The sequence below is a fragment of the Bicyclus anynana genome, chromosome 21 (genome assembly GCF_947172395.1).
Source record: "Bicyclus anynana chromosome 21, ilBicAnyn1.1, whole genome shotgun sequence".
Classification (NCBI taxonomy): Eukaryota; Metazoa; Arthropoda; class Insecta; order Lepidoptera; family Nymphalidae; genus Bicyclus; species Bicyclus anynana.
This window is the reverse complement of record NC_069103.1, coordinates 4,942,653-4,968,245: the sequence shown is the minus strand read 5'-3', so window position 1 is coordinate 4,968,245 and position 25,593 is coordinate 4,942,653. Positions and strand designations below refer to the sequence as shown.

General features: G+C 33.2%; 4 protein-coding genes across 4 annotated transcripts in view; 3 read left to right on the top strand and 1 right to left on the bottom strand.

Annotated features, from left to right (window-relative positions):
• The first annotated feature begins 1,123 nt into the window (after positions 1–1,123).
• LOC112047484 (beta-1,3-galactosyltransferase 1) lies at positions 1,124–4,954 on the top strand. Its single transcript, XM_024084612.2, has 3 exons — positions 1,124–1,496; positions 2,156–2,300; positions 2,814–4,954. The coding sequence occupies exons 1-3, from the start codon at positions 1,334–1,336 to the stop codon at positions 3,568–3,570; spliced, it is 1,065 nt and encodes a 354-aa protein (XP_023940380.1). The 5' UTR covers positions 1,124–1,333; the 3' UTR covers positions 3,571–4,954.
• LOC112047493 (uncharacterized) lies at positions 4,208–6,599 on the bottom strand. Its single transcript, XM_024084624.2, has 3 exons — positions 6,151–6,599; positions 5,523–5,698; positions 4,208–4,613 (listed from the first exon to the last, which is right to left on the bottom strand). The coding sequence occupies exons 1-3, from the start codon at positions 6,412–6,414 to the stop codon at positions 4,208–4,210; spliced, it is 846 nt and encodes a 281-aa protein (XP_023940392.1). The 5' UTR covers positions 6,415–6,599.
• Positions 6,600–7,041: 442 nt separating this feature from the next.
• On the top strand, positions 7,042–8,863 carry LOC112047473 (63 kDa chaperonin, mitochondrial-like). Its single transcript, XM_024084600.2, has one exon. The coding sequence runs from the start codon at positions 7,160–7,162 to the stop codon at positions 8,861–8,863; it is 1,704 nt and encodes a 567-aa protein (XP_023940368.1). The 5' UTR covers positions 7,042–7,159.
• Positions 8,864–10,340: 1,477 nt separating this feature from the next.
• Positions 10,341–25,593, top strand: part of LOC112047492 (claspin) — a 43,076-nt gene continuing 27,823 nt past the window's right edge. The window contains exons 1-15 of the mRNA XM_024084622.2: positions 10,341–11,042; positions 11,854–12,000; positions 12,347–12,552; positions 13,045–13,811; positions 14,305–14,512; positions 14,707–15,341; positions 15,416–15,651; positions 16,340–17,009; positions 17,710–17,813; positions 19,299–19,498; positions 21,643–21,758; positions 22,467–22,588; positions 22,955–23,152; positions 23,524–23,688; positions 24,476–24,550. Of these exons, the coding sequence (XP_023940390.1) occupies positions 10,533–11,042; positions 11,854–12,000; positions 12,347–12,552; positions 13,045–13,811; positions 14,305–14,512; positions 14,707–15,341; positions 15,416–15,651; positions 16,340–17,009; positions 17,710–17,813; positions 19,299–19,498; positions 21,643–21,758; positions 22,467–22,588; positions 22,955–23,152; positions 23,524–23,688; positions 24,476–24,550 (4,359 nt within the window). The 5' untranslated portion in view covers positions 10,341–10,532. The remainder of the gene's footprint in view (positions 11,043–11,853; positions 12,001–12,346; positions 12,553–13,044; positions 13,812–14,304; positions 14,513–14,706; positions 15,342–15,415; positions 15,652–16,339; positions 17,010–17,709; positions 17,814–19,298; positions 19,499–21,642; positions 21,759–22,466; positions 22,589–22,954; positions 23,153–23,523; positions 23,689–24,475; positions 24,551–25,593) is intronic.

Below are 25,593 nucleotides of genomic sequence, written 5' to 3'. Positions count from 1 at the left end.
TTGTTATACAAGGGGCTAAAAAGACTCATTATATACGAGCTATTTTTAGAAACCGAGTTTATAATGGGTTTAGCCCCACGTGTTACACTCTGCTTTTCACTACGATTGCGAGAACATAAAATAGTTTAGTAGGTACAATATTCAATGATTTTAATTGAAAATTAAATGTACAAAGTCTACAATTTTGGATATTAAGGGAGATGCTTTTACCCAGTAACATAATTTCCGACTACTGTCAACATGAATAATGAGTATGTGAGGTAAACGTGGGAGATAATAGTTTAAAAAACTACTTTCGTAAGTGAATCCATTCGTTGTTGTTTTCTCCACTTATTAAATTTTTCGTAGGTAAATAAATGCGTCTCGACTTTGATGGTAACAGATTGAAAATTTCATCCATCTCCAAATTAGGATCACCATTCTCACTAGATGAAGACAAAAATATACATACTTATAAATTAAAAAATATGTAACTTACATATTGAAAAATATGTAAGTTACGGTCACAATGAATTTCGGAAAAAAATCACCAATTGTTTTTTAAATTCTCGCTTTTTAATTTAATTTTTTTCACATGAGAAAAAGGCAAAGGTATTACACCGTAAAGGATGTCCCATGTCTTCAAATCTCGCTCTATTCGTAACTCAATAAAAATTAAATAAAAAAATTAACGCATTCCACAGACAAGAACGCTGCATTTCATTACAATTTGAAGTTTTTTATTTATTTTTCAAAACATTCAGGGCCTTACCTATAATGATTCTATTTTCACATAAAACCTCCTCCGTTTTATAGTAGGCTAGTACTTGGGTAGTACTCGTAACAGGCAAGAATTAAAAAACAAAATTACTTTAGCTCCTAGAGGCTGAAATGCTTGTTTAGCCCCGCTGTGGAGTAGTAATATGACAGTGTTTTTGAGCAAGAGTAGTGAAAAGAATATTTCAAATCGGTTCAGGCGTTTTCGAGTAATCGATAAAAAAAAAGGTTCCGACGAATTGATAACCTCCTCCTTTTTTTGAAGTCGGTTAAAAAGGTAAAATTATTGTAAAGGAGCAATAACCTTTTTTAAGAACCGGTATCACTGATATAAAGGTCAAGGACGCCTATGTCAAATTTGTAAATGTCATTTTTTGTTGTCAGTCACTGACTTGTTTTTTAAAATAAATATATGTTTTTCAACGCGAGATCGGCGGGAAATCTTTAATTGTAGAATGCTTTTGTTTTTTAAATATGTGGTTTGCTAAATAATATCGAGTTATTTTCTATAAAGCAATAAAACGTGCAAAATGTGAAAAAAAATACTCAATTATTTGATCATAAAATTAACTCGAATATGACCAGAAAAGTAGTATATTTAATAGTTATAGCTTTATTGACCATATTAATTTGGATATACCGCAGTTCAAATTTAGAATTCAACAACACAGTACTGGTAGTAACACAACATAATGTTATTAAAGACACAATAATACAGCCCCGTAACATAACTTGCAACCGTAAGTAATCTTATATATCACTACAATTTTTATGAATAAAAGTAAACAAAGCATAATAATGTTAGATTATTTATATGACGAAATCTAAGATAGTAATGTTTTGTATTTGTATAATCACTTTATCTAAAACAACTAAAAGGAATTTCCTGAATCAAGTACTTATTATTATTTGCAGTCTTCTTTTATTCTAAGTTAAAATTAGCATCAAATCTCGCCTTATCTAACTTGTAAGAGTAAGTCTGAGATGGAAATGTGTTAATTTAATTAATTTATTAAAAGTAGGCTTGTATATAAGCACCTATAAATAGCCAAGTATAATGTCTGCTAGTAGTGACTCTACTACGAGGTTGGAAAGCAAAACTAGTAAAAAGTTGGCAAATCAATCAGAAAATACACTAAAATTGAAAATTTTTATGTTTGATCTATGTTCAAAGTAGATATAAAAGACGGAAAATATATAGGTGGGAAAATTTGGCTGGTGGTAGACTTCGGCCGTGACTAGTTACCACCCTACCTACAAAGACGTACCACGTAGATTGCAGTCAAGGGCTAACTTGTAAAGAATTAAAAAAAGAACAGGATTTCCTGGCTATATACTGATATGTATCATATGAGTCAAAGATGTACTTAGATTATAAAGTTAAGTCTCTATGTTTCAGAATCATTCATAGTGATCATTGTTACATCCTACACTGGTCATGTTGAACTAAGAAGCGCCCACAGGAGGGCAATGCCCTCTTCCTACCTCTCCAAACTAAATATTACAAGGATATTCCTGTTGGCAAAGATACCTAAACAGGAAAGGTTAGTTTCCATAACATGTTAATTTACAATCATCATTCGTCATTATGAGTCGCCTCTCAGAATGAGAGGGGTTAGGCTGTCCACCACGCTGACCAATGCAGATTGGCAGACTTCATACTTCTAGAGAATTACAAAAATTCTCAGGTATGCAGGTTTCCTCACAATATTTTTCCTTCAGCATTTAAGACATGTGATATTTAATTGTGATAATTAATTAAAAGTATTACATATTTATTACAATTGTTAAGTGTTATTATTAAGTGATAACATTGTCATAACTTAGACAATGAAGACAAATAACAAACATACTTACCTACCAATAAGATGTGTACTCTTTTAAGTAAAATTTAATATTTTGTAAACTATATGATTCAAATACCCAATATTACAATAAAATAAGTTTCTTAGTCTTATCTGCAAACATATGATATCAAACATCAGTGTTTTGCAATCGTAAATCAGGAAATGTTACTAAAACAATTATAAGAATTTGTGTAATTTTAATATTTTCAGATATATAACACAAGATGCCATCAGAGATGAAAGTAATATATTTGGTGACATACTACAAGGTTCTTTCTATGAGCACTACAGAAATCTCACCTACAAACATCTCATGGGACTAAAATGGGCATCTTCAGTATGCCAAGACACATCATACATACTGAAAGTTGATGACGATACTGTATTTAATATTGACAAGACTTATGAATTTCTCAAAAACATACCAACGTCGGACAGGAGCAGTTTTATAATGGGCTACATTTTAAACAATACAAAACCAAGGAGAAATGAACAAAATAAGTGGTATGTCACATGGGATGAATATTCCAGGAGTGTTTATCCTCCATATCTGTCGGGTTGGTACTACATAATGAGTCCCAAAATTGCAGCACTGATATCTGCCGAAGCAATCTACCATCCATTCTTTTGGATAGATGACATTTTTGTAACCGGTCTGCTTACTGAATCTCTTGGTATAAAACTAAAGCAATTGCCAAACGATTACTGGCTTGAATATTATGAATTATTAGAATGTTGCCTTCGTGATATGGTCAAGAAGTCAATAAAATGTGACTATATTGTTGGGCCTAACGGTGGACGAAACAATTTGATTGTAGAATTTAATGAAGCTTTTGCCAATTGTCAAAAATGGGACAACTGTACCACAAGAACGCAAGATAATGACTTAAAGAAAAAATGTGTTATGTTTAGAGACAGATCATTATTTAGCGACGGAAAGGCTGAAATCCATCATATTAATTTATAGTTTGAAAATATGAATTTATAAATCAAACACACCTTTGTAAAAATATTATATTTATCATTTACAATTACCTATACTATTTGTATGACACTTGTTAAGCGTAGTCAGTTTTAAGCTTAAATGAAATGTGAAATAAGATAAATTTAATATTATTGCCATGTTAACAAATCTAATCTTATGTCAAAACAATTGTACAACAATGATAAAACATTAAAAAAATTAAATTCAAAATGATATATCTATAAATCAGTCATTTAATTGAGCATTTGACTAATTATAACACAAAAAGTGCTAAGTACATACTAATAATTCATGCTATTTTCTTTATTTTTAACCATTGATTTCCTATAAAAAAGTGGATGCACAATCAGAAACCAAAACGTCCCCACTCAATGAGTACCAAACACAACAACTTCTTGGCACTCAATTCAAGTAGTCGCATTTGCAAATTCAACCTTAAACTCAATTCTTAAGGTTGAATTTGGGATTTTATTGAATTGGACTATATCTAAAGGTCTTTAGGTATAATTTTCATTACCAATAATTCTAAAACTGTCAAAGCAAAATTGGCCAGTTTTTAAGTGAAATTTTCTACATGATTGTGCATCCTTTTATTATAAGAGGTCAATGTTTTTAACAATCAATATTGTAGCCAAGCATTGGTTACTGAGCTACCATTTACAGTACAATCTTTAAACCCTTTCATAATGTAACTTGATTGAAACCATCTCTTGTCATCTGTTGACTCTATTTCATTAAACTCTACTTCTTCATCAGTATTTAGTTGGTCAATATTGACATTGATTGCATCGCCAAAGATCTGGAACTTGTGACAGCATGAAACATTTTGATGATTTTGAGTCCTAAAGTCTAGACAAACAATCTTACAACTTCTAGGCAGTCTGTATCCATCCACCGATAAAAAGGTGTCAGCACAGACCACATCCTGATTGTTGGAAATGTTCTTTTTAATAAAAATGTACATGTTTGTTGGTGACAAAGTATTGAAGAAAATCTGACTTAGTTTGTCAGATGTCACTAATGTTCTGAAACAAAAAGAAATACAATAAATATGCTGGTAATAACTCATGTTCAATTTTGTCCTCATAATTTTCTAGCTTTAGTCATTCAGACTGTAAAATGCAAAACTAATTTAACATTCAATAGTTTTCCACTGAAGATCCTACCCTATAAAATTGTAATACTTATTGTTTTAAAGAATATTGACCATATCTTTTGAATGTAATTAATCTTCTTTTTCCTCTTCTTGACTAGTTGTAAAGACTAATATGTGTAATATAAAATTTTCTAATATCAAATAGGCTCAATTGAATCTCAGTTCATTCATTATCTTTCAATAAAAAATACCTCATCTGGGATAAAGTAATTTCTAATTTTGTATTTAAATTTTCATCATCATCAATTTACATACATCAACCCATATTCGGCTCACTGTTGAGCTTGAGACTCAGCTTAGAATAAGAGGGGTTAAGCTAATAGTTCACCACACTGGCCTAATGCAGGTTAACAGACTTGACACACAGAGAATTAAGAAAATTCTCAGGTATGTAGGTTTCCTCACAATGTTTTTCTTCACCATTTGAGAAACATTGGAGCTATGTGGATTTTAATGCCTTAAAATCTACATAACTAAAATGTACCTACACCCTCTGGAATCAGAGGCAGAAGTCATTTCCACTGGGCTATCATGGCTGTCATTCTTATAAAAGCACAAAAAATATATCAGAGATTTAAAAAGCAGAGGTGCATATAGCAATTGGTGGTACATTTTGTCTGGGTTGGCAGGGGTCGGTGGGCAGGCACAGAGTTCTATAAAGATACCCTGTAGTATAGACTAATCATAATATTAGAACACAGCACCTGTGTGAAGCTGGATTGTGTCGCTAGTATAACATAAAGGCAGTCCTGATTTTAAAAACATTATTAATACTTACTTAAACACATTTCTTTGTATTTTCTGGTCTGATGCAATATGAGTAGAATGGCATTGTTGCTTGTGGCACGCTCTTGGCAATATCAGCCGGTACACTTCTTTACATGTAATGGGTGTTCCACCCAGGACAATGCAAATCTCTTCAGGTATTGAAGTTTCAATTTCCTTCAACAAGCTCTGCAATATAAAGAAAAGAACTACTACAGAGTTTGAACATTTTATTTGTGACTGTGAGTTTGAATTTTAAGCTTTCTGGCCTAAACCAATAAACACATAATTATAACAATTTTGTCATCAATGTAAAGCAACACATGCTCTTTATTTCCTGGTATTGCCACGTGAACACAATCTACGGGAGTGTATAGCGTTCAATAGATAATGATTGTAGAAAAACTGCAGACTCAAATGTTTATTATGATAGGTCTTTGGTTGGATTATTACAAGCTAAATGACTGTTCTATCATAATTAACTATACTATAATACTATATATATACTCGTATTTCAGAGATCTCATATCAATATGTGGCACATATTGATATGAGATCTCTGAATTGCCTACTTTATATTGCCAATACCTAGTATTGTTTAGTTATCAACTACAAATTGAAAAAAAACACGAAGGATATACCTTTATGATAAAGTCCAGGTTATTTAAAGCTGTGGATGCTACAAAAAAATGTCTCTCAGACAGGTGTCCTTCTCTTACATCTTCGCACGATTTTCTCTTGTTAACAACTTCTTTTAGCCACTGATAAGTATACGGTATCTGGAGCCTTTGGTAGGCGATAAATTTAATTAATTCTACAACAATATGCCCACAAGAGATAGAAGTTAATTGATCACCTATGTTCAAGTTGATGTTAATATTATTTTTTGAATTGAACCCACTCATATCGGTATTGTACTTTGAATGAAGATTTAACTTAATCGCCTTGGACGAGAGCTTCACCTAAAATGTAAAGCTTTCACTCTTTTACTTTTAAATTTCTTGTACAATATTTTGTCTAAAATTGAAAATTTAAATTCCAACGGTCACGGTCTTCCCCACAGACGACAAATGAAGGTCTTTCCTAATGTCAGTTGTCACTTGATTTTTTTTTTTAAAAACTGGCATACAATAGATTACTCCAACAATAGAGCAAAGAGTGTTAGTTATTACCCCAGACGAATTAGGTTAATTACTCTGTGAATATTACAAGAAAGCAAGTTTGGTTTTTTTGGGTCAAGTAAATTGGCGCTGGCTTTTAATAAAAGGCAAGTTATGGTGTATGTGTTTTCGAACTAGTCTCTTTTTTAAGACATTTATTATTTTAAGACATTTTCTTTTTTCCTTACAAAGCAATGCAAGACATCATTAATTAAAAAAATGTATATTTGATAATGATAATGATGATTACTATTATGACTATATTAAAACTAGGTATCAAAGATTAAAACGCTTATTACCTCTTAACACGTTATGATTTCTTAAAATATTAGTGATCAGTGATAACTTTTCTAAGATAACAATATCCTGGCTATGAATAATGTTAAAAGGAAATTATTCGAATTTCAAAAATATGTACAAAATATTGCTCATTCTGACATGACAATAAAGTTAATTTCGACAACAACAAAATTTGCGCATATTTTTCACGATGTACAAATTGCAAAAAGTTGTTGTAAATTCAAAATCTACTTACTCGTTTTTAACATTTCGTAAATATGCAAAGGAAGTGCGATTTGGACCTGATGTTAGGTCATTGATGTTACAAGGCGTAGATATTTTAGCAGATGCAGTAGCTATTACAATGGGACCTAAAGGAAGAAATGTAATTTTAGAACAAACTTTTGGTCCACCAAAAATTACAAAGGATGGTGTAACTGTTGCGAAGGGTATAGAATTGAAAGATAAATTCCAAAATGTTGGTGCTAAGCTCGTTCAAAATGTTGCAAATAAAACTAATGAAGAAGCAGGTGATGGAACTACAACTGCTACTATATTAGCCAGAGCAATTGCAAGAGAAGGTTTTGACAGCATTTCGAAGGGTGCTAACCCGATTGAAATCAGGAAAGGTATCATGTTGGCAGTAGCAACTGTTACCGAACAACTAAAGAAAATATCGAAACCCGTTAGAACATCAGACGAAATAGAACAAGTTGCCACAATATCAGCGAATGGTGACAATAGCATAGGTAAACTTATTGCAAATGCTATGAATAGAGTTGGCAGAGATGGTGTTGTAACTGTTAAAGACGGCAAAACATTAGAGGATGAGTTGGAAATAATAGATGGTATGAAAATAGAGCGTGGTTATGTTTCTCCTTACTTTATAAATTCTAGCAAAGGTCCCAAAGTTGAGTACAATGATGCATTAATTCTTTTTTCTGATAAAAAGATATTTACTGCTAATCAATTAGTCCCGGCATTAGAAATAGCAAATTCTCAAAAAAAGCCTCTAATAATTATAGCTGAAGATTACGAAGGTGAACCCTTATCAGTATTGGTGGTAAATAAACTAAAAATTGGATTACAAGTTGCAGCTATAAAGGCGCCGGGATTTGGTGAATATAGAAAAAATACATTAATCGATTTAGCTATTGCAACTGGGGGTGTAATTTTTGAAGACAATGAAAATCTAATTCGTTTAGAAGATTGTCAACTTGAAAGTTTGGGAAAAGTTGGTGAAGTAATTATAACAAAAGATTCGACACTATTACTGAGAGGGCGAGGAGATAAAATAGAAATAGAACAACGAATTGAGCAAATAAGAGCAGAGTTTGAAGAAGAAAAAAGTGAATTTGAAAAAAATAGATTATTGAATCGTATTTCCAGATTAAAGTGTGGAGTAGCACTTTTACGAATTGGGGGGTGCAGCGAAGTTGAAGTTAATGAAAAGAAAGATCGTGTTAATGACGCTCTAAATGCTACGCGGGCAGCAGTTTCAGAAGGAATAGTGCCAGGAGGTGGTGCTGCCCTTATACGATGTATACCTCTATTAGAATGGCTTAAACCAGCTAATTCTGACCAAGCTGTCGGAATTGAGATAGTTAAAAAAGCACTTCGAACACCATGTTTAACAATAGCCCGTAACGCTGGTTATGACGGGGCTGTGGTTGTGTCAAAAGTTGAGAATTTAAGTTCCGACTATGGATACGACGCGTTAAATAACGAATACGTTAATATGATTGAAAAAGGTATTATAGATCCAACAAAAGTCGTTCGAAGAGCGCTAACTGATGCTAGCGGAGTTGCGTCACTATTAACCACTGCAGAAGCTGTTGTTTGTGAAGTTCCAAGTGAAAAGGGAAGTTCTCCTCAAACTTTAGGGCCCGATACTCAAGGCGTTACTATTTATTAAAGTTTTCGTTGAAGTATTTTAATTTGTTTTCATCTTAACGATTTTAAAAACTTAGATCTGCAAATAATTTCACATAGAACAGAAAAGTACTAGAAATACTAAAATGGGTTTAATGTATCCTACATTGAGGTTTAGGCTGCCTCCACCACCGATACGGAGTGAGGCAGCGGTGCCGAGAAACGGAGAAATATTAACCAATTGGATTGCATAGAATCTCCGCTCCTAACAACACTTACGTGGACAGGATTTTACATTTTATATCTCCTTTATAAATGCCTACCCGTGTGTAGATTGGTGATGGTGTAAATCAGTGTACCTAGTACCTACTATACTCGAGTTAATCATAAATTTACGATTCGGTACAAGTACCTAAGTTAATGAATACGACCATCTGTGTCTGTAGCGTTCATAGATTTACGATTCGGCTTAGACAATTAATAACTGAACGTGGTTTGCACCCAAATTCACCAACAAAAAGTCTGTCATTTTTTGAGGGGGATGAAGTAAACTCACACATCGAAAACATTTAACACCATTAAGTATATTCTGTGTCCATACACTACACACAACTATAAATTTGACTCGCAATACACACACGCGTAATTTTTACACAACACTAACAAACACATTGCCACAGTAAAAATATATACAAGCAGTATTGTAACTCGGCCGTATTTTTGAAATAAATACCTACAGCCGCGTGGTACGTAAACATGCGATAGCGCTGCCCGACTCCGGCATTTTAATTACATTTGCCAATTTTGTATTTCCATTCAGTTTTGTGATTGTAAATATACTTTTTTATGTAAACAAATAAAATACTTTGAAAATTGTAGTAAAATAGGAAGTGTACAATAAAATGCGTGTTGTTTTTTAATTGGTAGATTTAAACAAGGCTGAGGTGCGTAGGTATAGCTCGCGTTTCGACCTCTAGTATGAAGTCAAACTACTGCTTGTATATATATTTACTGTGACATTGCTTAGACTATCCACAGATTAAATACATAGAATATTCGATTACTGATCGATGTTTGGCTGTTTCGTCAAAAGAATCGATTCTTTTTATAAATTGTTTTTATTAAAAATTTTATAAAATTAAGGTTTAATACTTTCAAATGAAACGTTACTCTATCTTTACTAAATTACAAGTTTTTGGCCGTTTTTTATGCCATTTAACTACACAAACTGGCATTTTTAGGGAGGGACATCGATTCTGTAGCAACAGTTTTTATAGACGCATTAGATCATAGATTTTTGTCTTTGCCAGAGGGGTAACGATTAGCGAGGCAAGTATTAATGGTCTAAGCGATTCAGCAAAAGTATGGTAGCGTTTGTAGTTTTCTCAGAGGCTACCTAAAACCCATAAACCACAACTATTAATTATCTGTTTAAGGTGACAGCGGATTGTCAAATGTCAGTGTCATGTAATAAATATTATGTCATTGTCAAACGAAAGGCGCGAAACCGAAAAGGAGGAATGAACTGCAATGCAAGTTGCAATTGCAACCAAACAGAAACTCACTCAGCGTAGCGACAGTGAAATTTATAGTATTCATGTGATTGTGATAAACATGATAATTGTTATATAGTTATGAACCTTCAAACTAAACTCCTGTAAAGTATTTATCTCGCATTTCATCACAAGATATTGAATAAACAGCGTTCTACGATGACGGATGACGGTGAAGTTTTAGTGCCTTCGTTGTCATCAGAAACTCAGGGTATCTTGAAAGATAGCCACGAGGAAGAAAGTTCAGACTCTGAAGAACCCGTTAACAGTGATGATGAAGCACTACCAACTACTAAAAGAAAGAGAATCACAAAATTCTCTGACAGTGATACTGATTTGGAAAAGGAAAATAAGACAGAAGATAACATTATTTCACCAAAAAAATCTGGAGACACTGAAGAAAATGATAAGAAATCAGTTAGTAACGGCAATAAATCTCGTATTAAACTCATTGATACATCGGAAAGTGAAGAGGATATAAGAAACCAGAAAAAGTCAGTCAGAACAGAACACAAATTGAAGAAACTGAAAGACAAATTTAAAGGATTAGTTTCACATAACAAAAGTTCACAAGATATAGATACTTATAACAAGAATGAATTTCCAAAGTCTGATATTTGGAGTAATGAAGATTCAGATGAAGAAATATCATGCCTCAACATAAAACAGGTTTGTTATCATAATGTAGGTTTGTCCCAAACATTATTATAAAGGTAACAATGGAAATATTTCATGCTAGTAGTAAATAAACTTGATAGAAATTTGTTGTATTACCAGCAAACACCAAACCATAACTAAATATGGTTTTGTTTTGACAATTTCATTATTCGAAAATTACTAGTATAGGTAGTAGTATATATTGATTTCTCAGTAACTTGCATTCTCAAAATGTGGCAATATTATTTAGGTAAAACTTACATAAATGCTGAATTGACTATGATATAGTTTGTATGCTGAAATAGCAAGAAATGTCAGAGCTGACCTTAATTGTAACAAGTTGTGTTGATTTGTTACACAACGTAGGTATGACATGGATGCTGAGTTGGAGTCCGATTACTATTCTGTGTGTGTCACCCAACCAAAGTAGAAGTTCATTATGAATAGGGTATTTGTGTAATTGATTTATTTTGCTATTTTCCGTAAAAACTAGCTGACAAATTCCGTCCAACCAATGGTACATCAAGGTTACCAAGATCCAATAGAAAATCTGAGTATGTTTCACTCTGAAACCGGAGCATCCTCAGGAGAAGTTGACATGTCCTGAGGTTGCTTTGGATTCTGGGTCAAACATATAATATAGGATTTTCCGTTGTTGGCATTCATTGGTTTTTCTCAGAGAATAGAAAAACAAATGAATCAATTATTAACTGTGCATGTAGTAGTGTACACATTATAAGTTAAAATAGACTGTGTTGCTGCTATTTTAAAAGCTGAGTTTATAGCAACAGTATGAAGCAAGCAATATTATTTTACATTACAGAAAATAAAGAAGTCTATGCAAACAATGAAATCTATTTGTGATCCAGACAGCTCTGATGAGGAAACCAACAGTGAAACTTTGCAAAAACATAAATCAAGACCATCCAAACCGAGAAGTACAAAGCCTACATCACCAAAGCCAATTCGAGTAAGTTATACATGAGAACATCTTTAACCTATCTTTATTTTAATATGAATTCATCCTATTTGGTGTCTAGACGTTAGATCTATGGGGCAGAAACACCCACACTCCCCACAAGGAGATAAGCAAACCCCTTTGGGAAGTAACAGGCAACCCTGGTAGCTTTCTCTCACAACAAATTTCAATATAATTCAGCACCGCAAAGCTGCCTGCGTGATGGGCATCAAATTTTTCATCAAAAATATCTTTAAGTCTTACTTTTAATTATTTTAATTTAAGGTTGATTGTATGTTTTTACATCTGTAATTTCCTCAAAAATACATCAATTGTGTTTTAATTTCTTAAATTCCAGATGTCAGCAAAACAAGCACAGGAAAATATGCACAAAATAAAAAGTGAATCAAATAGGATGTTGCGAGAGAAGCAAGTTTCATTGCCATATCACAGACCAAAAGCTTTGTCTCTGAAGGATATTATGAATAGAAGAAAGCCAGCAGTTGCAGCGGATGGAAAAACTCTGCCTATTAAGATGAATAATGAACAGTTAAAACAATATGTGTAAGTCATACAATTATTTAATTATTTGAGTTATACTCCACTATACTAAAAATATTCTTACAGCCCTATTAAATCAGATTTCCCTTAAGAACTTAAATTTGACATAAGCCTGTTAAAAACATTTATATACCTGCCTTGCCTGCCTGCCTGCCTGGCCTTGGCCATGCAACTTGATTTGTTACTATTTGAAATAACTTTTTTTTATTCTTTAAGTAAGGATTATGCAACCTAAGATGGAAGTGGGCTAACTTGTTCGGAAGACAATAAAAATCCACACCCCTTTCGGTTTCTACACAACATCATACCAGAATGCTAAATCACTTGGTGGTATGTCTATGCCGGTAGGTTGGTAACTCGCCAAGACTAACTTCTCCCATTAGACAAACATTATTTTAATCAGAAGTTAATTAATTTTATAGTTGCATCATTTGAATAATTATTTATTTTATGCCTGATCTTTGCTGACTTATCATTTATTTGCCAATATTTTAGATTATTATTGGAGCAAAGACAGAAGGAAGTTATTGAGTTATGCAAAAGTGATACTGATGAAGAACAAGAAGATAATTGTCATGAGGATGAAACAAGTATTGGAAATAGTGACTCAACAAACACAACAACAAATGTGGTAATAGAATCAAATTCAGAGACACCAAACATGGAAAATGATGCACTCAGAGCAATTCCTAATAATGAAACAAACACTGAGGTTATTGCTCAAGAAAACATTGTTATGTCTGAAAATGTTGAGGAATCGGATAGTACTAATTTCAATAATGAAGCAAGTTGTATTGAAACTAATGCTGTAGAAGCTTCCAATTGTGAAAAGCAAACAGCCTGTTCGATGGAAACAGAAAGTGTAATTGAACATGAGAAAATGGATATTGACATGGAACAGAATGAAACTGATGTTAATAATATTTCTCCTCATGAAGCACAAGTAAAAGATATTACATTAGAAGAAATCTATGAGGGTCAATCAGTTAAAACATCTGAGGTTCAATCAATTAATACATTTGAACAAAATACAGAAGAAGAAAGTCAAAATATTAAACTACATTTTGATTCAGAAAAGGATATAATAGAAATCCAAGAGAATGATCATAAAGAAAATAAATCAAATAACTTTGATGTTCCCAGTACTTCTACAGACAAACAATCGACAGAATTTCAACTAATCAATGACGACGAGTTTTTAGATAATGATTTTAATTATGATGAAATTGACGAACTTATAAAAAACACGAAAATATCTTCTGGTATGATAAATAATTCATGAACATTTATAATTACGTTTATACACATTGTATCTTATTTTAATTTCTACTTTACTATATGAATAACGAGGTCTCCTGGCCTTGAATTGGACCATTAAATAGAAAGAGACTTGCGATGAACACTGCAACAATAATTTCCCCTGTGCTATCATACCTAATTCATTTTTGTTTTGAAAAAGGTGTCTTCCCTCAAAAATTAAAGATATCCTTCTTCCCTCAAACCATTTTTAAAAAAATCATGATATTTTGAAAAAATAGCTTTAATACCTATTTTTTCAAAGATAACTGAGAAAATTTTATATAATAATCTTTATTATTATCTAGAATAAGTTATCAGAAGTACAGTTTGTTTTCAGGAAGAAAAAAGTATAAACTATTTTTAATCTTCTTCAGAAAGTTATGAAAGCTATGGACAATAAACAAATAGTATCGGCATTATACATGGATCTTACAAAAGCATTTAATTTTTTTTCAGATGGAGTCCTAAAAACAACACTTGGTCAAAATGATGATATTTTCTCTAAACCAAAATTAACTGGAGCCCCTGGGATGGTTATAGACTTAGATAACACTGATCCTCTAGCTCCAAAACAACTAAGTGGTGTTGATCTTTTAAAAGAAAGATTCACATATTTTGCTAAATTGAAATCATTAGAAGACATGGAAAAAGATAGAGAGAAAAAGTAAGTATATTTCGCTATGGTGCAGTTGTATGTGTAATTAGTAATAACGTATTTGTTTTCGACAGTTTTAAACCGATAGTATTAAAATTTCCTTAAGTAGAGGAAATAATTATCAAAATTCTCATGTTTCACTTTTATAATATTAATAATAATTGGTATATTATATCTGTGTTATTATGTCCATTTTTTCAAAGGTTCAAACCAGGACTCCAGCATCTTAAACTCAAACAAGAATTAGAAGAGCAAATAGCTGAACAAAGATCCATAGAATGGGAAAAACGTCTTGAAGAAGAGAAGCGACTAAAATCAGAGATTAATGGCCATTTCTCAGATGACGATATTGAAAAACTTGAAGCAAAGTTAAAAGACATTGATGAGAAATTGGATGATAGTAAAATTGACAATGAAAGTTCTGAAGGTGAAGAAGAACCAATGGAGAATGATGTAATATTAGAAGATAAACCTAAAAAGCGGAACCCTATGGTAGATGATGAAGCCGAAGAATCGGAATGTGATACAGAAGTTCCTGGTGATGATGATGAAGATAAAGTTGAAAGTAATCATGCTGAAGAGGATGATGGCGATGAAGCGGATTTGGAAGATGATGATGATAATGACACAAGTGACAGTTCATCAGAATCCGAACAGGAAGTTGAAAACAAACCTAAGAAAGGAAGAATATTGAAAGCCTTTGAAGATTCTGATGATGAATCTGTTGGTGGAGATAAAGTGATCGAAAATGTTGAAGTAAATAACATAACAGTAAATGTAGGTATTATGGAAACTTCAAAGAAATGTGTCGACAGCGATGTTATCAAAGATAGTCAAGGTAAGTAAAAGGTAAAAAATATTTAAATATGTACTAAATGTTTGTAAAATATGATATAATTTTTTGTCTTATAGATGACGAACTACAGTTAGCTCAAGAGATTAAGTCATCAGATGACTTATTTACTTCTCAAGAATCGGATAAACCAAATGCAATTGTAGTTGCATTGAACAAAAATAGCAATGACAATGTCAGTGCTGATTTGGGTACACAGACGTTTTCAATATTAGATTCACTAGTAAATAATCAAACAGTGAATCTTAAATCTCCAGAGAAAACGCCTATTTGTAGAACACAGATCATAAATGATGTAAGTATATTTAAAATTATTGGACACCCGCGAATTCAGTTTTTCACGAAAAGTAGCCTATATATTAATAACCTTTAAACAGATAGACTAACAGACAGACAAATGTTTATTAAAGCTTGTTTGTGTTTTGGTACTTTGTAAGTAGTTATTTTAAACACTTGGTAAAACACAGTTATTTTGAAATTCACACACAAGCACTTCAATTTTATTTATTGATTGATTTCATTTAAATATTCTTTGCAGAGAGAGCAACTTAAAATCATGCGGGCAAATCATTAAATATGTATTCTCATATTATTTTCGTAACTATTTTTATATTATGCTTCCAAACAGTTGTTCCAATCTCAAGAGATTCTATAGTTGTCAGGATCGCATCGTATTTTAATGAATCATAATAAATAAATATACTGAAAAACACACACATCAATCTAACCCCAAAGTAAGCATACAGAGTAGCCTGTGTTGTGGTTGTTCTAGTGACCATACCACAGACAGACATACAATCATCCTATATATGTATTTAATTATTTGTATGTATAATTGAAATCTAATTAGATGTACACTCATAAATAATTATATTAGTTAAGTTAATTGCATTTCTCATATAAGCAAATCTTATGAAATTATTTTGAGAAAATAAAGATGTAAAACTATATATTTTCTAAATACATACAAAAAATCTTTTCAGGACTTAAACTTACTAGTCGGAGAATGTGGTGATAATCTAACACAAAATGTACAATTTTCACAAACGCAAGAAATAGGTGATGACGTCATAGCACTATGCACTGGCAAATTTTATGACAACCCATTTGTATCTCAAGTTGATAACCATGAGAAGAGTTCTCTGAAATTTAGTGAAAGTTCTCAGTCGCAAGATTTGGCTGATGTTGCAGTCCTTTGCACTGGGAAGTTCTATGATAACCCTTTTGTATCACAGTGTGCTGAAAACAGTGATATTAATCAAACATTACAACAAACACACAACACAAACCAAACAGACAAAGATATTGGAGTCCAAGAAAAGAAAGATATTGAAATCCTTGAAGATAAAGATACTGAGGTCCCCGAAAAGAAAGAAACTGTGAATAATGACACAGAACAATCAAATATGAAAAATGTTGAAAAATCTATACTGAATTCAATACTTGAAGAATTAGATGGACCTGATTTTGAAATACCTAAAAATAAATATTTCGCTAATGATACCCAATCTGAAAGTAAAAATAAAGAGTACAATTTAGTAAAGAAGAAATTAGTAATTAATTCGGATGATGAAACAAATGATGGGATGTCTCAAAAGAAAAAGAGAAAGCTGAAGAAAAGAAAAGCAGAAGATAGGGCATTGCAAATATCAGGTAAAGAACTCATCATTATTTAGAAAATTCAACATTCATTTATTTCAATTAGGCTTAGTTTACAAGTACTTTGGAACGTCAAGTTATGTCACGATTTAATGGTGGTAGGTAAAGTCGAAAACTTAAAATTAAAGTTACGAGGGTTCCAAACGAGACCTACCATCGTATTTTAATGGTCCAACTCAGACCTACCTCTTTATAGAAGAGCGAATATGGAGCTTAGACCCACCATGCTGATCTAATATGGGTTGAGTTAAGGTCGAAAAATTGTTTAACTTTGTAACAATCCCTATCAGATCCCTATCTAACTTTTCCAGGCTACTAATAAGAAGTACTTGGACATAATACTGTATATTTTACATCAATATAACAATTTGGACCCAATACCTTATATCCTAAGCTGCATAGGCTTATCTAATGAGGTAAAGTCTTGAAAAAAACACACTTTTCCAATCAAAAATTCAAAATCCTAGGGATTTTGGATTGAAAAGTGTGTTTTTTTTATTCTTTACAAGTAAGCCCTTAAATGTAATCTCACCTGATGATAAGTGATAATGCAATCTCAGATGAAAGCGGGCTAACTTGATAGGTTTGGTTTCTACACAACATTGTACTGAGAGTTTTGAAGAACAAATATTTGATAGGCAGATAATTACCGATTTTTTAATACACTCTTAATTTTTTTATTTCCACATTTTAGATGATGAAGAAGAAGAGGAAGTAGCAGAAGATCAGAGCGATGTCGAGTCTGAAGTTAATGAAGATAGAGAAAGAGTTGTAGAGTATGACTCTGAAGAGAATGAGGTACATACACCATAAATTTTTCTGACCATATATTCAGTGGCGTGCATAAGGTTGTTGATCAGGGTATGCACTAGTAATAAAATTAACCAAATTGGAAAAATCTTCATTACTAACCATTAAGAAAACAACTCTTAGGGTATGCAGTACTTTAATGCATGTTTATAGTGCACGCCACTGCATATATTATCCCAACTTAGTCGCTTCCCGCCGTCTGTACGTTTAGGATCTTTTAATCTATGCAATGGATCGTTTTTGATAGACTTGAAAAAAATTAACCAAATTAGAATATTATTATGTCTTATATAAGTAGGTATATTGTCAGAAGTGCACAGTTTTCTATATATTTTAGTCTATACCAGTTTCTTTATATGGAAAAACTGTGCAATTCTGTTTTTTTTTTGATTTTATATGTTTTTTTTTTTTGGGAATTGAAATTTACATATCAAATAAAACGGTGCTATTACGAAATATGGTAACAGCAGCTTTTATTTTATGAATTGAATCATTAAGGCAGTTATTAAAGTTTGAGGAGCTAGTGGCACAGTGAGTACCCTAACTTCTGCATCTAATGCTTCTGGAGGTCGTAGGTTCAATTCCGACAACTGGAAATTAATAAAACCCACAATAATGCGGCCCTTATTATCTTAATTTTTTTTTTATTCTTTACTATTTTTTTATTGTTCGGAGGAGGATGAAAATCCACACCCCTTTCGATTTCTACACGGCATCGTACCGGAACGCTAAATCGCTTGGCGGTACGTCTTTGTCGGTAGGGTGGTAACTAGCCATGGCCGAAGCCTCCCACCAGCCAATATTATAATTAAAATCCTTATTATATGTATAGTGCGACATAAAAGAGTAGAAGTTTAAAAAAAAATGAACTAATAAACTCGCTGTGTGGCAACACCACATTTACTGTCATTATTACAAAGATCTGTCATAGAGCAACCAATCATAATATCTAATATATAAAATTCTCGTGTCGCGGTGTTCGAACTTGAACTCCTCCGAAACGGCTCGACCGATTTTGATGAAATTTTTTGTGCATATTCAGTAGGTCTGAGAATCGGCCAACATCTATTTTTCAAACCCCTAAATCCTAGGATAGGGTAGTGGTAGGGTAGGGGTATGGTATAGGGATAGGGTAGGGGTAGGGTAGGGTAGTGGTAGGGTAGGTTTATAGTATAGGGATAGGGTAGTGGTAGGGTAGTTGTAGGGTAGGGTAGGGTAGGGGTAGAGTAGAGGTAGGGTAGGGGTAGGGTAGGGGTAGGAGTATGGTAGTGTAAGGTAGGGATAGGGAAGAAGTGCAAATAAATAAATTAATAAGTCAAAGCGAAGCTTGAGCGAGTCCGCTAGTAGTTATATAAGATCATTAATATCATAGTGAAAATTCGGATAATTACTTATTGTAATATTATTATTTAGTACAGTGAACTTAAAACAGTCATGGCAACACATAGTTATTTAATTGGAATAATTCTTCAGGTGGAAGTGCAACAAAAACTACCAACGAAGAAGCGTGTAGGTGGTTTCTTCGAGGATGAAGCGGAGTTGACTTCTGAGGATGAGTGGGTGGGCTCCGGGGATGAAGACGAGAGGGGCTTGGACAGGATGGAGCGGGAAGAGGGGGACGATGACACCTTCCACCAGGGACAGTTGCAACGGGAACTTGGGCAGATTCATATGTAAGTTATCATCATCATCATCCTCTTCCTTCTTCTTCTTCTTTCTGGACCGTTTCTGCACTTGGCCATATGGCAGTTTACACTGCGACTGTTAAACCGATTTGGCGGAAATCTGGAATGGAAATAGATTTAACTCTGGATTAACACAGGCTACTTTTCATCCCGGAATAAATCAAGGTTCCAAACATAATTTACACTAGTTTAAACTTGCATTTTCTTAATTCTCTGTGTGTGTGTAAAATCTGCCAATCCGCATTGGGCCAGTGTGGTGGGCTAAGGCCTAACCCCTCTCATTCTGAGAAGAGACTCGTGCTCAACAGTGAGCCGAATATGGGTTGGTTGGCAGTTGCATGTGGATCCTTCGGTGTAGATCCCCGCTCGGCTGGATGGATCCACTCCATAACGTCTTTCTTTCTTCACTCTCTATAACGTCAACAATTTAAATATATACCTTATTTTGTTAGTTGTTGCCAAAATTAGTGTAAACCGCGGTACCGTGAACTTCCTTTTGTCGTTTTATTATTCTAGCCCGTAATAAACTAATAAACTCGACTGTAGCCAACATGCAATAAAATAAAACATTTATAAAAAAGAAAAACGATATAAACTTTCAACCCCTATTTCATCCCTTCACAGGTCGAAATTCCAAAAAAGCTAGAACAAATGTTTAATTATGTCTTATCAAGTTAAATACAAAGTTTCATGATTTTATCTTTTAAAATTAAGAAATAACATACAAACTTTCAACCTCTATTTCAACCTCTTCATCCCTTTTTTTCGCATTAAAAGGTAGCCTATGTCCTTTCTCAGGGTCTAAAGATTGTCTTTGCCAAATTTCGTTCGAGAGGTTAAGGTTCGGTTGAGAGGTTTAAGCGGGAAAGCGTAACAGACAGACAGAGTTACTTTTGCATTTATGATATTAGTAGGGATTCGTTCTTTTGCTTACAAATTAGCTATTGCACGTGTAAGCTGTTGTTGACCATGATTAATAAGTAGAAGTCATGGTCATAGATAGGTCATATATTATTAGTTGCTTACAAACTTTCAAATAGTACACATGGTTAGTAAAAGAAAATCACTGTGTATTGACGAAAAAGTTTTACTCATACATTTTTCTTCTTTCTGGTTTAAGATCTTTATTTTCTCAAAAGAATTACATACATTCACGTATGTACATACTAATTAGACTTAAATCCTACATACAAAAAATCTAAATAAATAATTGCTAAAAAAAATGCGGGTAGATTTTAAATTACATGTTTGTAACTGGCTTCTTACTTAGTATACTTGACTAGTTTTAATAAAACAAAGATTATACCTTACTGGATGCGGCATGTGTTACAAGAGTTTAGAGTAGGTAGGGATAGGGTAGGTTAGGAGCATAGCTGGGCATTAACTCGTTAATCCGTTAATCGTTAATTAACGAAGTTAACATTTTGATTAACGGATTAACTTTTAAGTTAACCTTTAAAAATGTTAACGGACACGTTAACTTCCGTTAATATGTAGAAGTCCGTTAATCGTTAATCCAATGCCTACTATTTACCGCACGGAATCGCGGCTCGGCGCGAAAAACTTTTGATTGGATTCATTTGTATTTTAAATATTAAACACTATACATAAACAATGACTTTTTTGAAAAGTTATTTATTTATATTTCCAAAGCAATCAACAAATTTGTATAATAATGTTAAAATTATAGATATCAATCATCAAAAAACAAATTATGACACTTTTCCCCAGTGCTCATCCTCATTTTTCCAATGGCAATCTCACGCAACGATTTATAAATATAAATTTACACAGTCATATTAACGGATTAACGATTAACGTTAACTTGCGTTAATTCTTTCGAAATGTAACGATTTAACGTTTAACGAAGCTAACTTTTTTTGTAGCGGATTAACGATTAACGAAGTTAACTATTTGATTAACGGTGCCCAGCTATGGTTAGGAGTAGGGGTAGGATAGGGGTAGTTGAAAGTTTACATCGAGTTTCATGCGGACGAAGTCGCAGGCGTCCGCTAGTTCTTTTAATATAACGAACACTCTCTATAACGCTATAAAATGTACAGTCTCTTTAGTGTTGTTGTATAGAGTTTACACTATATTTTTTTTCTGATTGTGATCTTATTTTTTTTTAGGCGCGAGGTATTGGACCAGGATAAACGAGAAGTGCGTATGATACAAGAACTGCTGTTTGAGGATGGAGATCTTGGTGATGGTCATAGACAACGGAAATTCAGATGGAGGAATGCGGGTAAACCATCCATACTTAATATTATAAATGCCCAAGTAAGTCTGTCTGTCTGTCTGTAACTTTATTCTAAACCACTAAACCGGTTTGGATGAAATTTGGTATAGAGATAAATTGGACCTTGGAGCAGAACATAGGCTTTTATTTCGAAAAAAAAAACAATGGGTCCTGCGGGATTTGTAAAAAAACACATTTCACGCGAACAGAGTCGGGGGCGTTAGTATCTAATAATTTTAATATCGTACTACCAGAAAAATACTAAATATAATGTGTTTCAAGTTTTTTTTAAAGTGTATAGCTTTAAGGGTTAAAAACGGGTTGAAGTTGTTTAAATATTAATCATTCATATCTAGATTTTTGGAAAATAATTAGTGGACTATTTAGTATACATATACCATGCGAAAATATAAATAGAAGGGGGTGAAATAGGGGTTGAAAGTTTACATCGATTTTCAAGCTCACATAGTCGCAGGCTAGTTTTATACTAAAACTTGTGGAAATTATGTTTGGAACCTTGATTTATTCCGGGATGAAAAGTAGCCTGTGTTAATCCAGAGTTAAATTTATTTCCATTCCAAATTTCAGCCAAATCGGTTTAGTAGCCGTAGTGTAAAGGAGGACAAAACACACACTAACACAATTACACATACACTAACTTTCGTCTATAATATTAATGTGAGTGTGATAAAAATCATTCAAATCTATTTACAGATGGAGATGAAGAATTGGGCACAAATCCAGATGAATTCAAGGATACGCAAGAGGAGGAGTTTGAGTCAGAGGAACAGTGGAGAAAACAGCGTCACGAGAGGGAAATGTTTTTACGGCAATTGGTAAGTAGATATTATAGTACGACACAAAAGTGTAGAAAATAAATGAGGTCACTTATTGTCGTTCATAGCCACTTCAGCTGCGCGACCCGCTGAGCTATGTCAGTGACGTTGGTTCGTCTGCGGATCTGCTCATTCCTGATTCCATCACGCAAAGAAACTCCAAGCATAGCTCGCTCCATCGCCCGCTGAGTGACTCTGAACCTTTTAATAAGGCCCGTAGTAAGCAACCAAGTCTCGGATCCGTAGGTCATCACTGGCAACACTCACTGTTCGAAGACTTTCGTCTTCAAGCACCGAGGAATGTTAGACGAAAATATGACATAAATAATAATTAAAGTTAATAATATTTTATTAATTCTTTTGCAGCAAGAAAAAGATGATGCAGATGTTGACACGAGTATAAATCGGACGGCAATAATTAAAGCGAATCTGTGCTCTAAGACTATGTCAACGTTACTATCGGAGTCTAAAGGCGAGAAAACTGAAAAAGACAATAAAACAGTGCCAGAGAAGAAACCCACTAAAGATATACCCAGTCCCAAGAAATCATTCACCATATTTCAGGTAAAATGTTGTTTTTTTTTTTTAATTTTATTGAGCCGTCATAGCCCAGCGTCAATTAAATATATTACGTGTCTCCAACGGTAAAGGAAAAACATTGTGAGTAAACCTGCATACCTGAGAATTCTCTTAATTCTCTGCGTATGTGAAGTCTGCCAATCCACATTGTGCCAGCATGGTGGACTGTTAGTCTAACCGTTGTCATGAGAGGAGACTCGTGCTCAACAGTGAGCCGAATATGGGTTTTAAGGACGGTGATGTGAATGAACATAGAAAAACTGAATTTACTTTTGAAATTGTATAGTGAAACCAAAATTTCACGTGGATTTAGTTTTGAAAATTAAAAAAAAAACACTTATTATTATTTATTTCAGCAAAACTACCACGGTTCACTGCTAACGCGCGGTCGAGGAGCGCTGGCCAGACTGGCCGCGCTCGCCACTCCACTGGCCACAGACGACGACGCGCCCAAAGTGATCACCACCAACAGGCGCAACTTCGTGTTCACTACTCTGTCGCAGCAGGAGGAGAAGCCAAAGGTAAAGGTATTATTATATCTTTCAGCAAAATTACAACAGATCGCTGCTAACGCGCAGTCGAAGAGAACCGGCCAGACTGGCCGCGCTCGCCACTCCACTGGCCACAGACGACGACGCGCCCAAAGTGATCACCACCAACAGGCGCAACTTCGTGTTCACTACTCTGTCGCAGCAGGAGGAGAAGCCAAAGGTAAAGGTATTATTATATCTTTCAGCAAAATTACAACAGATCGCTGCTAACGCGCAGTCGAAGAGAACCGGCCAGACTGGCCACGTTCGTTTCGTTAATATTTTCAATAATTATAAATAGAAATTTAGCCTCGCCCTATAGGTCTAAGATGCACCACGATATATCAAAATGAAAGAATGACATGAAAACATCTCTCTATTTCATGCTTTTCAAATGGAGCGATATTGCAACTCTGCAGCTATTGGTCGACAGTGTTTTTTTTTTCTTCATTGAGTACTGGGATAAAAAAAATATTTTATAAATATAAACTCTCAAGAATAGCATAGAGTTAAGAAGTTGTATGTGGTTTAAAACGCCTATCCAATCAATATTATTAAAATCTGATACCGACAATTACAAAGTCAAACATTTTCACCCAAGGCTGCTAACCCACTGGCCACAATGGAGCAGCTTGGTGGGTTTTAACCCAAAATTCCTTCAACGATAAGGAGAGATGCCCAGTACTTACTGCAGTGGGTCATTTATAATAGCTGTTTGATCATGGTAGTAAAATAATATTTTTTTTTACCATTTATAACATTAAATTTATGATTACAGGTAACTAAACGAAAGGCTGATACCAATGTAAACACTCCAAGACTTATAAAGAAAATGAAGACTGAAGATCCCAATAAGCATTATAAGAGTACTTTATTTGACCGTTTGAAGAGTTAATAAATAAAATATTATTTTTGTGAATTTAATATTTAAATGATCTAGGTTTTAAAACTAAAAATGTCAAAGTATATGTATTATATGACATTACATATACTTTGACATTTATATAACATATATTTGGATTATACTATAGTGTGTTGTATTTGATAATAAATATTTGTATATTTAAAACATCTATCAGATAAAAATGTCTGTAAAATGTTCTTTCTTTGAGAGAGTTAAAATGTTAATCATAAAGTTGTATCTATATTATTTTTATAATATTTAAGAGAATACATTTTTATTTATTTCGACTACCATGAATCTGTAATATGAAAGAAGCTATTTTGGTGTTTTTTTTTATAAGCATAGGTATACTTAATGACAAACTTCAAATCCGCTCTGAACATGATAGTTACAATGTCCGAGGAGTTTACTTTGTTACAGGATAGACTAATATCGTATATTATTAATATATATTGTCATAATATATGCATATAATAACATATATATTTATATACATATATTATCACTAATATAATATAAATAATTAGTTACCATCACCGATTTTCGTCTTTGATATTCAGAGATAAAAGATGAGTTTCTAAAGTTATTTGCAATCTGTTACATAGAAGTGTTAAATTCCTTTAATGACTGCTTTGATGTAGATATATTATTTAAGTTATAATGACTTTAGAATAAGTAAATGTATTTAAGCAGCATTGTACAGACAAATAAATACTTAGTAGATAAAGATTAACAGTATTTTATTTCATTAGTACCTATTAAAAAGTGTATCTTTGAATCAATGGTTAAACAATGAAAAATTAAGTGGATAAATAACGAACATTGTACCTAATACCAAGTAAAGTACAGTTACGTCGTTGTTTGTTTGTAGCGAAAAGGCTAGGAAACTATCGTAGCAATTTTAAAAATGGGTATAAAATATAGTTAGGTACTAGGTGAAGATATAGCTATACAAATTTCCAAAATCGTTTCACCCGCGTGGTTCCCGTTCC